Genomic DNA, 16,540 nt, shown 5'->3' with positions numbered 1-16,540 from the left:
CAGCAGAATCCTGCGGCGGGGATAAGGTATGGAAGAAGCCTAGGAACTATAAAACTCCACCTGAGGTTTTCTTCTTTAGGGAAAAATGTTGTCATGCCTTAATTCTCCACTAAAGGGAGTATGTGCACATACCTTAAACTGTTGTCTTCATTTAAGCTCAGTGTCAGTCTGTGTGTGGCCGCAGCAGCTTGCACAGGGGGATTCCTCTCAAGGTAAGAGATCTGCTATGCTTTTCTCCCACTGAAGGGACCAGGAGGGTTAGGGAATCGGCAGTTGTTGTACCCACCGGGGGGGGGGTGCAGAGGTCCCGAGTCTCGCTCTCCGCATGTGTTTTTTTTCTCTTTCTGCTTGTCATTGGGGTCTACCTCTCTCCCCCCCCCCCACCCCCAGTGTTGGGTCTGTGGACCCGAAGGCCGCCCGCGGCGTGCGCGGGAATGTTTTTTTAAACGAAAGGAGGGGGTGAGTTGACGGAGAGGGCGGGCTTAAGAGTTTCACTGGCACAGTCTCTCCTCGGCTTGAAGCAAGGAGAAGAAAGCCTGGCTGCACTCAGGACACAGAAGCGGTGGGGCACGTAAGGGCTGCAAAGGGCATTCCTAATACAGAAAGGACATTTTTCCCAGCACTAGCCTGAACTTGTATAGCGGCATTACACTGTCTGACTATGTTCAGCAAATAGTGCATCTAAATAGTGCCTCTGCTTTTGTGCATAGGACTATGCGTACTAAAAAAGACACCACAAAGACCAAAAAGTACCAAAGATTTCACCCCCAGGTGCTAGGAACTCCAGTCATGCCTCCACACTGTCATCCTCGCCTGAAATGCCAGATATGGCAAACCAGGGTGAGTCATTGGAACATTGTCATTGGCGGTGCAGCTGCTTCTCTCATCTCAGCCCCTGTATACGTGACTGAAGATGCCTTTTCCTCCGCCCTGCAGGGCCTAGAAGGAAGATTAGCGGCTTTAATCGCATCCTCCATTCAAGTGGATAGGAAGTGTGTTAGATCCCCCTCCCCCCACCTTAGACCCTTTGCAAGGGGAACAGTGAGTACAGAATGAGGTGTTGCCCTCAGGCGATCAGGAGGAAAGACATACCGATGACTCCTCTGCGGAGGAAACAATGGTAGATGAATCCTTTTCAGCCTCGCAATCTCAGAAGTTGCTGATACAATCTCTTACGGAGATGGTTCGTTCTACTTTCATGCTATCCCTAACGGAGTCTGCTGAAAGTTCGGTTTCTTCCTTGGGTTCCTTTAAAACCTGCACAGCCTTTGCATGCGTTTCCTGTCCATGCATTACTAGAAAAGCTTATTTATGCTGAATGGGTTCACCTGGATAAGCATTTTCTCCCTCCAAAGAGATTCTCAGTTCTCTATCCCATGGAGGAGAAATTCACCAAAAAGTGGAATGTACCAGCAGTTGACGCTGCGATTTCCAGTGTGAATAAAAGTCTAAATTGTCCAGTAGACAAAAATGCTTAAGGAGCCAACAGATAAAAGGTTGGAATTCCTGTTAAAATCCTCTTTTTTCCTTGGCAGGTGCCATTACTCAGCCTGCAGTCGCTGCAGTAGGCATCTGTCAATCCCTAAAGGACCAATTTAGGCAGGCCCTTAAAGAGGTTCCTGCACAACAAGCCCGAGATTTGGCCGAACTACCAAAAGCATTATTTTTGCTATAGACGCCATTAAAGATTCTATTCACCAGGCGTCCCGCGTTACGCTTGTGCTAGTACACATGTGTAGAATCCTGTGGTTAAAAAATTGGTCAGCCGAAGCACCATGCAAAAAGCTCCTGACTGGTTTTCCTTTTCATGGGGATCGGCTATTTGGGGATGATTTGGACAAATACATCCAAACGATTTCTAGTGGGAAAAATATCCTTTTGCGAGTCAAAAGAAGGTATAAACACCCTTAATTTAAGTGGACTCTTTCTCCTGCGCCAGGGGCATCTGCCTCTAGGCAGTAGCAACAGCCTCTGCCTTCAGACTCTCTAGAGGAAGACCTAAGGGTCAGGCCCAGGCACAAAAGAAGTCCTGGGGCCAGAATCCTGAAAAACAGAATTCTAAAGCCTCACTATGAAGGGGCTCCCCCCCCCTCGCCAGGGTGGGGGGAAGACTTCTGCAATTCTCAGAAGTCTGGCAAGAGGAATATTCAGGACAAGATGGGTCATTTCCATGATAACTCTAGGGTACAAAGTGGAATTTCGGGACTTTCCACCGTCTCGTTTTTTTCTGAGGTCAAACGTTCCGAAAGATCCAGGGAAAAATCTCTGTTTCGGGCACTAGACCGATTAATGGCTCAGGGTTTGATCATACAAAACCCCACAGAAGAGCAAGGTTTGGTGTTTTTTTAAAACCTCTTTATGGTACCAAAACCAAATGGAGATGTCCGACCCATTCTAGATCTAAAAAATCTAAATCAGTTCCTGAAGATCCGCTCCTTTTTCATGGAGTCGATCAGGTCAGTGGTTTCTATCCTACGAGGAGAACTTCTGGCATCTATCGACATCAGGGATGCATATCTGCATGTTCCTATATTTCATGCTCACCAAAGGTTTCTGCAGTTTGAGGTAGAACAGCAGCATTTCCAGTTTGTAGCCTTGCCCTTCAGGCTAGCTACAGCACCCCAGGTGTTTACAAAAGTCCTGGCCCCACCTCTAGCCAAGTTAAGGACACAGGGCATAACAGTCTTGCCGTACCTAGAAGATCTATTGCTAATAGACCAGTCGGTGGCTTGTTTGGAGCAAATCGTATGCGTTACAACCAGTTACCTCTAAAAAGGCTGGGGTACTTGGGTCTGATCATAGACAGACACAGCCCAGAAAAAGGTGTTCTTGCCTCAGGCAAAGATCAATTCCATAAGAGAGCTGGTGCGGATGGTCAGGTCGAAAGGAGATCCCTCCATTCACCTTTGCATGAGGTTGTTAGGAAAGATGGTGGCTTCATTCGAAGTGGTTCCCTGTGCCCAGTTCCATTCGAGACTGTTGCAAAACGGTATCCTGTCTGCTTTGAACAAAACGATTCAAGCTTTAGACTTGCCAATGTGGCTGTCCCCAAAGGTGTTCCAGAGCCTCAGTTGGTGCTCGGTATCCAGAAATCTGCAGAAGGAAAAAAACTTTCATACCAGTTACCTGGAAAGTGGTAACGACAGATGCCAACCTTTTCAGGTTGGGGAGCAGTACTGGAAAAAGACAACTGTCCAGGGACAGTGGTCCAGAACCTAAAAAGCCTTGCCCATCAACATCCTAGAGATTCGGGCAGTGCGTCCGGCTCTGAAGTCCTGAACATTCAGGTTACGGGATTGTCCTGTCAGGATCCAATCTGACAATGCCACAGCTGTGGCCTATATTAATCGCCAAAGGGGCACTAAGGGTCACGCAGCTCAGAGAGTGGTGGACAATATTCTAGCTTGGGCGGAAAAGGATGTTCCTTGCCTATCGGCAGTCTTCATTTCAGGAATAGAGAACTGGCAGGCGGACTATGTGAGTCACCAGCAGTTGTTCCTGGGGAAGTGGTCCCTTCACCCCGAAATCTTTCTGGCTATATGCCAAAGATAGGGGATCTCGCACGTAGATCTTTTGGCGTCCAGGTTCAACATGTAGTTGGTCAACTTTATGTCAAGGACAAGGGATCCACTCGCATGTGAGACAGATGCATGGTGACCCCATGGGGTCAGTTTTCACTGAGTTAGGCTTTATTCCCTATTCAGTTGCTGCCACGGCTTCTTTGCAGGATCAAGCTGGAAAGAAAGACGGTAATTATTGTAGCCCCAGTATGGCCCAGAAGGTCCTGGTATGCAGAAATCGTAAAGATGGCGGTGGAGGATCCATGGTCCTTTCCACTACGGCCAGACCTACTCTCTCACAGGGGCCGATATTCCATCCTTCCTTACAAACTCTAAGTTTGACGGTTTGGCTATTGAAGCCCACATTCTGAAGAGACATAGGGGTTGATTTACTAAAGGCCAATAGACTGTACACCTTGGAAAGTGCAATTGCACTCTGCAAGTGCAGTTGATCCAGAGCTTAGTAAATGAGGTAAAGCTTCACTTTGCAAAGAATACCCAATCACATGCAAGGAAAATAAAAAAAAAAACAGCATTTTTGGTTGCACATGATTGGTTGATGAAAGTCAGCAGAGCTTCTGCTCATTTACTAAACTCTGGAGCAACTGCTCTTGCCGTGTGCAACTGCACTTTCCAAAGTGCACAGTCTTTTTGCCTTTAGTAAATCAACCCCCTAGTCTCTCCGTGTCAGTGATTTCTACCTTGAGTAATGAAGGCGGCTTCCAGAGTTATGTATTATAGACTCTGGAGGGCTTATGTTTCCTGGGGTGAATCCAAGGGTTGGCACCCTTGGAAATATAACATAGGTAGAATCCTTGTTTTTTCTACAAGCACAAATGAAGCTGGCCTTGAGTACTATTAAGGGCCAAGTCTGGGCTTATTTCAAAGACCACTTGCTTCGCATTCTTTGGTCCGGGGTTTTTATACAAGGGGAAATGCGGCTTATTCTGCCAGTTAGAGCGCCCTTGAACCCTTGGGACTTGAACTTAGTTTTTTGTCGGTATTGCAAAAACAGCCCTTTGAACCGTTACAGTATACTACCTTGGTCCTTCTGACAATGGAAATAGTGTTTCGAGTTGCTATACCCTCTGAAAGAGGGTGTCGGAGTTGGCCACTCTTTCCTGTAAAGAAGCCATATTTAATTATTAAGGTGGTTTTAGGTTTCCACCTAAACCAAGATATTGTCCTACTGTCGTTTTTTTTTCCAAAACCAGGTCTAGGGTAGAGAACTCACTATATTGTCTTGATGTAGTGAGAGCAGCCAAGGTCTATTTAAAGACGACTGCTGAGGTCTGAAAGACTGATGTTTTATTATGCCGCCAGAGGGTCCTAGGAAGGGACAGGCAGTGTTGAAATCCACTATTGCTGGATTCGGTAAGTTATAATTCAGGCCTAATAGTTAAAAGGTAAGATTTCACCTTTTCATGTCAAAGCGCACTCTACTAGAGCAGTTAGTGCTTCTGGGGCAGTGCATCACAAGCCTCCATGGCTCAGATCTGCAAGGCCACAACTTGGTCTGCAGTCCATACTTTCACCAGATTTTATCAAGTGGATGTAAAAAAAAAAAAGGCATGAGGATATCGCCTTTGGGCGCAGTGTGCTGCAGGCAGCAGTATAGGTCTTCAAGTCTGTTGGCCCCCTACGGGTTGTGTCTCCCACCCCTCAAATAGCATTGCTATGGGACATCCCACATAGTAATTACTATGGTGCTCTGTGTCCCGTGATGTACGATAAAGAAAATAGGATTTTTTTTATAACAGCTTACCTTTAAAATCCTTTTCTTGGAGTACATCACGGGACACAGAGGTCTTGTCCCTCTTCTTCTGGGGTATATGTATATGTTTATTGCTTTGCTACAAAAACTGAGGTGTTCCCGGTATGGGAGGGGTTACATAGGGAGGCAACTTCCTGTTTAGGGTGTGCCAGTGTACATCACCTGAAGGTGGCCTATAACCCACATAGTAATTACTATGGTGCTCTGTGTCCCGTGATGTACTCCAAGAAAAGGATTTTACAGGTAAGCTGTTATAAAAATCCTTTTTTTGTCACATCTATTTTAGATATTTCAATGTTATTTACAAGTTGCTATGACATGCTTCATAGTATTAGGATAGTATGTCAAATTTTATACTTGTGGTATAAGGTTATTTATTGATATAGGTTTTATTTGTTTTCTTATCAAGTTGATGCTGCTGTAGTATGTATGAAATGCTGACCTTTAATAAGTGAAAAACAATGTGTATTGCTGTTACCCTTACCAACCAGTTCAAAACCTTTCACTGGTCTGATGGTATTGAATTACTGAACTAGTTTAGGGGATATTATTATTGCTTTTATGTTATTAAATGCTGTTATTTAGAACTCTGACATTCTAAAAGTAACTAACTAGTTCCATATCAAAATATATACATCTTAATACCCATATCCATAAAACAATTCTGTGAAAAACCTTGGGTGTGAAAACGTTGACCAAAGTATCTGAGAAAGGGATCAAAGCCTAAGGAACTCACTGACTTTCAAAGCTGTCACTTCACAGGTAACGTAGTCCTTATAAAAGACCTGATGGTTTTCTGTAAGCCTGAGCAGCAATGCGTAAAGGTGACATTACTAGCTCTATATATAGAGTCTTGATTTGGTTGCATGATATATTGAGAAAAGTTATCATTCTTTTCGGAAGGGCCATTTAACTTTGATGACTGAGCTTTTTGATGGGATCTTTTAACAGTAATTTTGAGTTCTTGCATTACATATTCCTCACCTGCCCATTACTCATCTCCTGATGCTTAAAATGCAGAATAGAGCTTTGTGAGTGAGTCTGCAGTATAAAACCACCTCCATTTTTAAAGCACCGCCTTTTCTGAATTTGGACCTACACAAAATATCCCATCCCCATGCTGGACAAGGATTGGGGTCCGTGTGCTTGGTCTGAGACTTTAATACTAGAAACCTGGAACATAGTAATAGGATATATTCCTGATCAATCATCTTCCTATCAGGTGTCTAGTAGAGCTGCACAATTAATCATCAAGAATCGTTATCGTGATTAATCGTCAAGAATCGTTATCGCGATCTTGACTAAAGTGTTTCACAATTCTTTCTATGCAAAGAATTCTCTCTGCTCTTCTGAAGCCACAGCCCTCAAAAGAAAGGAAGAGAAAAATCGGGCAGTCTGCCAAAATCAAAACATTCTTTATCAGTTGAACTTAAGTATAAACATTGTAACAATTTGTCAATAGAATAGACTTCCTGCGTAAGTGAAAAACGTTTAACCACTTAAACACTAAACCTTTGTCTGACATTTGTTGGTTTCAAGTTAAAATCTTTTTTTTTTTGCTAGAAAATTACTTAAAACCCCCAAACATATATATATTTTTTTAGTAGACACCCTAGAGAATAAAATGGTGGTTGTTGCACTGTATTTGCACAGAGGTCTTTCAAATGCAATTTTTTTGGAAAAAATTACTTTATTAAATAAATTTTTAAAAAAATCTAACCAGTAAAGTTAGCCCATTTTTTTTTTTTTTGTATAGAATAGAATTGTGAGAGAATCGTGATCTTTTTATTCTAAGCAAAAAAATCGTGATTCTCATTTTGGCCAGAATCGTGCAGCTCTAGTGTCTAGGTAGTATTCGGTTGTTGGGGTTCAAAAGCTAGATAGTTAGTTACAAACTTACCTCCCACAAGTTGTGTGTCAAGTAGCAAGCTGCTTAACCATCCTTTTTTGTTTTTTCTTCAATTGTACCAAAGTCGCCAATATCTAGCTATACTGTAGTACCTTAAAACTAATTGTGGCGCACTGTGTCTTAATGTTTATTAGCTTCAAACTTTTAAATTCGCTTACAAGCTTTACTGCTTTTTTTTATTTTTCATGAAATTAAATACATGTTTGTGAAATCTTTCAAAATTGCTAATTGGTTAACCACTTCCTTCAGAGCAGAAAATGGACTATATCAAAAGTTAAAAGCATTTGGAAATAAAATTTGTTTTTAATACAATCCTTATTGTCCTAGAAGTGTTTTGCTTGTTTTGAGTCACCTAATGTTTTTAATATTCCTGGCTCTAAATAATAGAGAATCAATAATATATGTACCCCTCGACAGTTAAGGAAGAATATTAGGTTTTTTATTCTATGAAAAGAACCAAACCCAAATTTTGTTTGGACTTAACTGGTGTAGAGAGGACAAACGCATACATGATTAAAGAAGTTTACATAATGTTTATTACTATTTTAAAATTACAGATTAACAAATTAGAGGCAAAGAGGAGTAGCCTAAACATTACTCTTGAATTGCACACAATGGCAGTGGATAGATAGTGGACACCGGCAACCAAAGGAGGTGACTAGTTTGCTATATTATAATCCTTAGCCAATGAATTTGGAGAGAGCTAATCCAACAATTCAAACCCTTAGTGGCTCAGCCAATAGAGCATATATAAATAGATCTATCATAGGGAGACTGCCAGATCAAGTGAATCCCCAAGTACAGCCCCATCTGCTATTCAATATAAGTAAACGGCTTATTCCAAGGAATAAACAGACTTTGGGGACTGATGCACAGTTGGTACTAAGGGGTCCAAAGTGTGGCAAGAAAATATCTCCCACACCATTTCACCACCACCACTAGTTGGAACTGTTGATACAAGGTAGGATGGATCCATGCTTTCATGTTGTTTATGCCAAATCCTGACCCTGCCATCTGAATGAGACTCATCAGACCAGGCAACATTTTTCTATTTCTTCTATTGTCCAATTTTGGTGAGCCTGTGTGAATTGTAGCCTTAGTTTCCTGTTCTTAGCTGACAGGAGTGGCACCCGGTGTGGTCTTCTGCTCCTGTGGCCCATCTGCTACAAGGTTCGATGTGTTGTATATTCAGAGATGATATTCTGAATACCTTGGTTGTAACAAGTGGTTGAGTTACTGTTGCCTTTCTATCATCTCGAACCATTCTCCTCTGACTTCAAGTCATTTTTGTCCACACAACTGCCTTAGAGATGGTTGTGTGAAAATCCCAGTAGATCATCAGTTTTTGAAATACTCAGACCAGCCCGTCTGGCATCAACAATCATGCCACGTTCAAAGTCACTTAAATCCCCTTTCTTCCCCATTCTGATGCTCTATTTGAACTTCAAGTTGTCTTCACCATGTCTAGATGCCTAAATGCATTGAGTTGCTGCCATGTGATTGGCTGATTAGCAATTTGAGTTACTAAACAATTGAACAGGTGTATCTAAAAAAAGTGGCTGGTGAGTGTGTATCATTACAGTAATGAAAGTTGAAAATACAATGTGGTAATGCCATTGTGATCAGAGGTAGCTAAGAAGGGAGAGGAACATCCTCACCCCCAACAGAGATAGTTTGGAAGTCAGACAAATGGTAAAGAAAGGAGAGAAGGCGGGGGGATGCTCAGCTGGATGAGTCTGAAATTTAAACTCGCTTTAATCATTTTCAGTAACAGGTGAGGTGGGGAAAGATTGGAGGCAGAGAATGCAATCCAGGTGCTCCAGGTGTTAGCAAAATTGGAAAACCTGTTATGTAGTCTAGCTGTCAGTTTATCGATTCTCATGCTGAAATTCAGTTCAGTGGTCCAGACTTCTATACTGGGGATGGATGTAGACCTCCCATGTCTAATGAGCAATGTTCTACAGTACTTACTGAGAGAAAAAAATCTCAGTAGGACCTTCCTAGCCACATTAAAGGGGCTACGAATAATTGAGAGGAAGGCAGCTTCTGGGTTTCGGTGCATGTGTCTGGCCCTAATATACAGGTTAAAAATAAACCACCAAACGAGTCATATCTGCCAACAGGTCCACCAGATATGGAGCATGGTATACGAACATGATAAGGCCTGGTTCACACCTATGCAGGATGCAGGTTGCAGTTTGCACATTCCAGGTGCATTTTGCGTTTTTTAATGCACGTTTTTGATCCATTGAGGTCTATGGAACCAAAAACCAGAAAAATCCCAGGCCCTTTCCAAAAAATGCATAGATGTGAACATTACATATAGACAACCATGCTAAATGGACTGCAGTGTATTTCTGCAAAACAGAAAACGCACTAAAAAAATGCATAGGTGTGAACCAGGCCTAATATTAAAAAAAAAAAAAAAAATATACATACACACACACACACACACACAGTGAAGGAGAAAAAAGTATTTGATCCCTTGCTGATTTTGTACGTTTGCCCACTGACAAAGAAATGATCAGTCTATAATTTTAATGGTAGGTTTATTTTAACAGTGAGAGACAGAATAACAACAAAAATATCCAGAAAAACGCATTTCAAAGTGGGAGATTTCTATAAGTGGAAGCACTTCTGACTCTGCACTTATCTGAAGATTTTTTTCTCTGTCTCTTCATAGGTATGTTTGCAGCTGACTGCCATTCACCCAGAATTGAAAACTGAAAAGTGTTTATTTTCCCTAGTCTAAATTGCTATGGTATGTGATAACTGAACCATCTCCACCCAAAAACTGAAACACTGCTATCTGCTTTGCTTATGTGTCTTTAATAATTGCTGGTATGTTATTTTTGCTTAACAGTCTGTAGACCTGTCCACATTACAATGCTTTATTATCTCTCTTGTCTTACCCAGAATTATGGCCCGTTAACTTTAGTGCCCTCTTGCTAGTCTGTTTCTGAATTAAGAATTTTGCCCTGTTACCCAACCAACCTTTATTACCTCTTGATTGCTAATTCAAATCCACCCACCACCCACCCCTATCAGTATAAATATAAGCTTCTTTTGGGGGAAGCATCTGCAGGGGGCACATTTTCAACTGGGGCTCTTTCTCAAAGTGGGCGATTTCTATAAGTGATAGCACTTCTGACTCTGCACTTCAGTGAATGCACAAAGCAAATGAACACAAGAAAATACTTTGAAAAACACCAGACAGACATCAGGTGACCTTGTTTACCCCTTTAGCTCCTTCTCCTTGTAACATGCACTCTCTACCACTCCTTTTGACAGCTGTGTCCTCTATCCTTAAACTATCTCTCCTTCACCCCTCTTCTCCCCCCACAGCATATATATATCACCTTCACTTCTGCCTTCTCCTTATTACTGCACCCACCAACTCTTGCTAATTTTAAATCCACACACACAAAAAATCTCCAAGACCCTGGGCCATGTCCCTTCATATAAATCCCACTCCCATATTACCTCCCTCACTCTCCTGCTTCTAACCTCTGGAGATATATCCCTAAACCCCGGGCCTCCATCATTTAACTGTACCCCATGCACCCATCACCCTGCACCCTCTGGTAGCAGCCGCAATCAACACAATTTGGTTCCCATTTCTATTCTTTCTAAGACCAGACTCCCTTTCTCTTGTGCCCTCTGGAACTCTCGCTCTGTCTGCTACAAACTCAACTCTCTCCATGACCTCTTTATTGCCAACTCATTTAACCTACTCGCCATTACGAAACCTGGCTCCACGAATCCGACACTGCATCTTCTGCTGCCCTATACCACGGTGGTCTTCTCTGGACTCACTCCCCCAGATCCAGTGGACGTAAGCCAGGAGGTATCGGAATCCTTCTAGCTCCACATAGCACCTTTCAGGTACTACACCCACCTTCCTCTCTCACTCTCCTCTTTCGAAGCACACTGCGTTCGTCTTTTCACTCCAGTTTCTCTAAGGATAGCTGTGATCTACAGGCCCCCTGGACCAGTATCAACCTTTCTTGATGACTTCTCTGCCTGGCTACCCTACTTTCTTTCTTCTGAAATCCCCACAATCTTTCTTGGGGACTTCAACATCCCTATTAATACTAACACTCCTGCCAGTTCCAAACTTCTCAGCCTTACATCCTCTTGACCTACAGCAGTGGATACATGCTCCTACTCACTCCGAAGGCAATACCCTTGACCTCGTTTTCTCTCACCTTTGCACTCAATGCAACCTCTCTAACTATCCATTCCTTCTCTCTGATCACCACCTTATTAGTTTCATTCTCTCCACCTCCTCTCCCTCCAACCGCCTAAAAGTTACCCGCAGAAACCTACGTCATCTCAACCCTTCTCTTCTCTACTCTGCTATCGACAACCTCTACGACAAAATCTCACCCCTATCCTGCACCAACCTAGCCACTTCGGTCTATAACGCCTCACTTCTAGTCTTACTGAGGCGACCCCTTCAACCTTGGCAAACAGATGTTACTAGAAGTCGGAAAAAACATAGTCATGCTCACGAGCGCCTGTGGCGTAAGACTTGGTCTCAGAGAGATTTCAACCAATATAAATCTTCCCTCCAAAAATAGAATTCCAGCCTCCTCACTGCCAAGCAGACCTATTTTATCACTCTCATTAGCACTTTATCATCCCTTCCCTTTCAACTCTTCTCTGCCTTCAACTCTCTACTTCGTCCTCCACCCGCCAACTCACTCACTGCCCAGGAGATCATCAATCACTTCAAACAGAAGATTGATACAATTCGTGAGGCGATTTCTACTGTTCCGATAACCTCCACGCTTTACACTTCATGCCCACAGGCACAATCATTACGTCCCTCTTTCAACCCCACCACTATAGACGAGGTTGCTAAACTACTTGCTAATGTCCACTTTACCACCTGCCCTCTGGATCCTGTTCCCTTACAAATGCTACGTTCACCCTCTGGCTCTATGCTACACTCTCTAAACCATATCTTCAATCTCTCCTTCTGGCATCTTCCCCAACTCTCTAAAACATGCACTTGTCAGATCCATACTTAAAAAGCCCTCACTGGACCCATCCAATCTTAACAACCTACGCCCCATCTCCTTGCTCCCCTTATCCAAACTCCTCGAATGTCTGGTCTACAAACGACTGAGCATCCACCTCACTGATAATAGCCTTCTTGATCCCCTTCAGTCTGGATTTCGTCCTCAACACTCCACAGAAACTGCTCTCCTAAAACTAACAAACAATCTACTAATGGCAAAAACCAATCGACACTATTGTGTACTCCTACTCCTGGACCTCTCTGCTGCCTTTGATACGGTTGACCACCCCCTCCTCCTCAAAAAAACTCCACGCCTTTGGTCTCCGTGACTGTACTCTTCGCTGGTTCACTTCCTACTTATCCAACCACACCTTTAGTGTTTTCTACAACTCTACTTCCTCTTCTCCTCTTCCTTTCTCAGTTGGGGTCCCCCAAGGTTCTGTTCTTGGATGACTCCTACTTTCAATCTACACCTCCTCTATGGGTCAGCTGATAGCCTCCCATGGCTTCCAATACCACCTCTATGCTGACGACACCCAAATCTATTTCTCTACCCCTCAGTTCACTCCCTCTATCTCCTCACGTATCACTAATTTACTATCAGATATATCAGTCTGGATGCCACACTACTTCCTCAAACTCCATCTATCCAAAACCGAACTTATAATTTTTCCTCCCCCATATGCCCCTTCCCCTGATCTCTCTGTCAAAATCGATGGCACAACTATAAGCCCATCCCCATATGCCAAGGTTCTAGGTGTAGTCCTGGACTCCGAACTCTCCTTTAAGCACCACATCCAATCACTGTCCAAGTCCTGCCGCCTAAACCTGTGCAACATTTCCAAAACACGCCCCTTTCTAACCAATGACACAACAAAGCTCTTAATTCACTCACTGGTCATCTCTCGCTTCAACTACTGCATCTCCCTTCTCATTGGCTTACCTCTATATAGTCTATCACCTCTTCAGTCCATCATGAATGCTGCTGCCAGACTCATTCACCTTACCAATTGCTCTGTCTCTGCTACCCCTCTCTGTCAATCCCTCCACTGGCTTCCGGTCGGCCAAAGAAATTCAAAATACTAACAACTACGTACAAGGCCATCCAAAATTTAGCCCCCAGCTACATCACTAGCCTAGTCTCTAAATACCAACCTTGTCACGTACCTTACAGCGGAGCCCGAAATGATGAGGGTGGCTTCTTGCACGGTTCCGGTCCAAGCACCCCTGGTGGTGGGTACAGGGAGTGCGAGGGCAACGAAAGGGTGCAGGTGCCTGCAGGCAGGAGGCTGGAACTTGGAGATACAGGAACCTCTGCTGACGAGATGTGGAAACTGATCACCAAACTTGTTCAGCGGGAGCCAGATCAGGATCAACTGCAGAATCAGGAACAGGCAGGAGTCGGCAACAGGCTGGCAGTGGGGTACCAAGTCAGAAGGCAAAACCGTAGTCAGAAACAGGCAGAGGTTGGCAACAGACGGGCAGCAGGGTACAGAATCAGGAGGCAGAGCCGTAATCATAAGTTCAAGCCAAGGTCAGTATTGCAGGTAGAGGCAGGTTCAGCAGGCAGGGGAGATCCAAGAGAATGGTCAGAAGATAACCGGGTTTTCAGGAACAAGGTCAATCAGGCAGAGTAACAACAGGAACACAGGAACAAGCTGAAGACAATCCAGCACTGATGCTAGGCAGACTCTCTGTTTATGTAGGGTGCTATGTGCCAGGATTCACGCCAGCGTACGTATGTGCGCGCATGCGCATTAGCACCTTAGCACATTGGCACATGCACATTAGCACATTAGCGCTTTGGCACTCGCGGGCGCTTGTTAGTGCGCGTTCGCATAGAGGTGCCATTGGTCATGCCCACCCTGGATTTCATTTGTTTCTGGCTATGGTTCCGTGCATGCACATTGGCATTAGCAGAACGAGGATTGGCAGCTGCTGCACGGAGATGGGTGCTTGCTGTGTGAGTTCTCTGACAAATCTACTCGTTCTCTTCGTTCCTCTCAAGACCTTCTGCTCTCTAGCTCCCTCATCACCTCCTCCCATGCTCGCCTCCAGGACTTTTCCAAGGCCTCTCCAATCCTACGGAATGCCCTACCCCAATCTGTCCGCTTAGCTCCTATTCTATTAGCTTTTAGACGATCCCTGAAAACCCTTCTCTTCAGAGAAGCCTACTCTACCCACACCTAACAACAACTGTTTTTTCATTTTCTCCATTAGCTCACCCCCCACAGTGATTAACTTTTGTTTCCACTTGACCCTCCCTTCTAGATTGTAAGCTCTAACGAGCAGGGCCCTCTGTTCCCTCCTGTATTGATTTTGTATTGTAAGTGTACTGTCTGCCCTCATGTTGTAAAGCGCTGCGTAAACTGTTGGCACTATATAAATCCTGTATTATAATAATAATAATTTTAAAAAAGTTATAAATTGATTTGCATTTTAATGAGTGAAATAATTATTTGACTCCTTCACAAAACATGACTTGGTGCTTGGTGGCAAAACCCTTGTTGGCAATCACAGAGGTCAGACGTTTCTTGCAGTTTGTCCCACTCCTCTTTGCAGATCCTCTCCAAGTCATTAAGGGTTCGAGGCTGACGTTTGTTAACTCAAACCTTCAACTCCCTCCACATATTTTCTATGGGATTAAGGTCTGGAGACTGGCTAGGCCACTCTTGGACCTTAATATGCTTCTTCTTGAGCCACTCCTTTGTTGCCTTGGCTGTGTGTTTTGGGTCATTTTCATGCTGGAATACCCATCCACGACCCATTTTCAATACCCTGGCTGAGGGAAGGCAGTTCTCACCTAAGATTTGATGGTACATGGCTCTGTCCATCGTCCCTTTGATGCAGTGAAGTTGTCCTGTCCCCAAAGCATAATGTTTCCACCTCCATGTTTGACAGTGGGGATGGTGTTCTTGGTGTCATAGGCAGCATTCCTCCTCCTCCTCCTCCTCCTCCAAAGAGCTCAATTTTGGTCTTATCTGCCCACCACACTTTTACCCAGTTCTCCTCAGAATCATTCAGATGTTTATTAGCAAACTTCAGACGGACCTGTACATGTGCTTTCTTGAGCAGGGGGATTTTGGGCGCACTGCAGGATTTCAGTCCTTCACGGCCTAGTGTGTTACCAATTGTTTTCTTGGTGACTATGGTCCCAGCTGCCCTGAGATCATTGACAAGATCTCCTGTGTAGTTCTGCACTGATTCCTCACCTTTCTCATGATCATTGAAACTCCACAAGGTGAGCTATTGCATGGAGCCCCGAGGGAGATTGACAGTTATTTTGTGTTTCTTCCATTTGCGAATAATCGCACCAACTGTTGTCACCCTCTCACTAGTGCCTCGTTTCCACTGAGCGGATTGGTTCAGGTCGGTACAGTTTGAATGGCCTAGAATGGTCCGGTCTATTCTGGTGAGCATTTCCACTGCAAGTGGGACCACAAGGGGCCATACAGGGTTTAGAAAAAATGCCTCATCATAGCACAGCAGAGGGTTTTCTGTCAGCCAATCAGTGGAATGTATCGTAGCTCTGCCCTAACCGAACCGTTCCATTTTCTATGGCCCCACATCTGAAGCAGGACCCTGAATGGAGCGGTAAGGTTCGGTTGTATGGGCCGCTTTCATAATGGAAACACCCAAAATAGCGTACCGAACCGATCCGCTCAGTGGAAACGAGGCATAAGCTGCTTAGGGGTGGTCTTGTAGCCCATTCCAGCTTTGTGTAGGTCTACATCTTGTCCCTGACATCCTTGGAAAGCTCTTTGGTCCTGGCCATGGTGGAGAGATTGGAATCTGATTTCTTCTGTGGACAGGTGTCTTTTATACAGGTAACAAGCTGAGATAAGGAGCACTCCGTTTAAGAAAATGCTCTTAATCTCAGCTCGTTACCTGTATAGACGACAACTGGGAGCCAGAAATCTTGCTGATTGATTGAAACCAAATACTTATTTCACTCATTTAAAATGCAAATAAATTTCAACTTGTTTGAAATTAGTTTTTCTGGATATTTTTTGTTGTTCTGTCTCTCACTGTTAGAATAAACCTACCAAATTAAAATTATAGACAGATCATTTCTTTTTTCTGTGTGTGTGTGTGTGTATGTGTGTGTGTAATATATGTGTGTGTGTGTGTGTGTGTGTGTGTATATGTGTATGTATATATACATATACATACATACACACACACACACACACACACACACAAAGTTGTGCTCATAAGTTTACATACCCTGGAATTTATGATTTCTTAGCCATTTTTCAGAGAATTTGAAT

At 43.8% G+C, this 16,540-nt stretch overlaps 1 protein-coding gene across 1 annotated transcript in view; it reads left to right on the top strand.

Moving 5' to 3' along the window:
- Nucleotides 1-16,328, top strand: part of CIDEA (cell death inducing DFFA like effector a) — a 68,581-nt gene extending 52,253 nt beyond the window's left edge. The window contains exon 5 of the mRNA XM_073631317.1: nt 9,927-16,328. Within this exon, the coding sequence (XP_073487418.1) occupies nt 9,927-9,942 (16 nt within the window). The 3' untranslated portion in view covers nt 9,943-16,328. The remainder of the gene's footprint in view (nt 1-9,926) is intronic.
- The last annotated feature ends 212 nt before the right edge of the window (nt 16,329-16,540 follow it).

Source organism: Aquarana catesbeiana, linkage group LG05 (genome assembly GCF_042186555.1).
Source record: "Aquarana catesbeiana isolate 2022-GZ linkage group LG05, ASM4218655v1, whole genome shotgun sequence".
NCBI classification, from domain to species: domain Eukaryota; kingdom Metazoa; phylum Chordata; class Amphibia; order Anura; family Ranidae; genus Aquarana; species Aquarana catesbeiana.
Note: the sequence above shows the minus strand (reverse complement) of the source record. Positions and strands in the feature narration are given on the sequence as shown.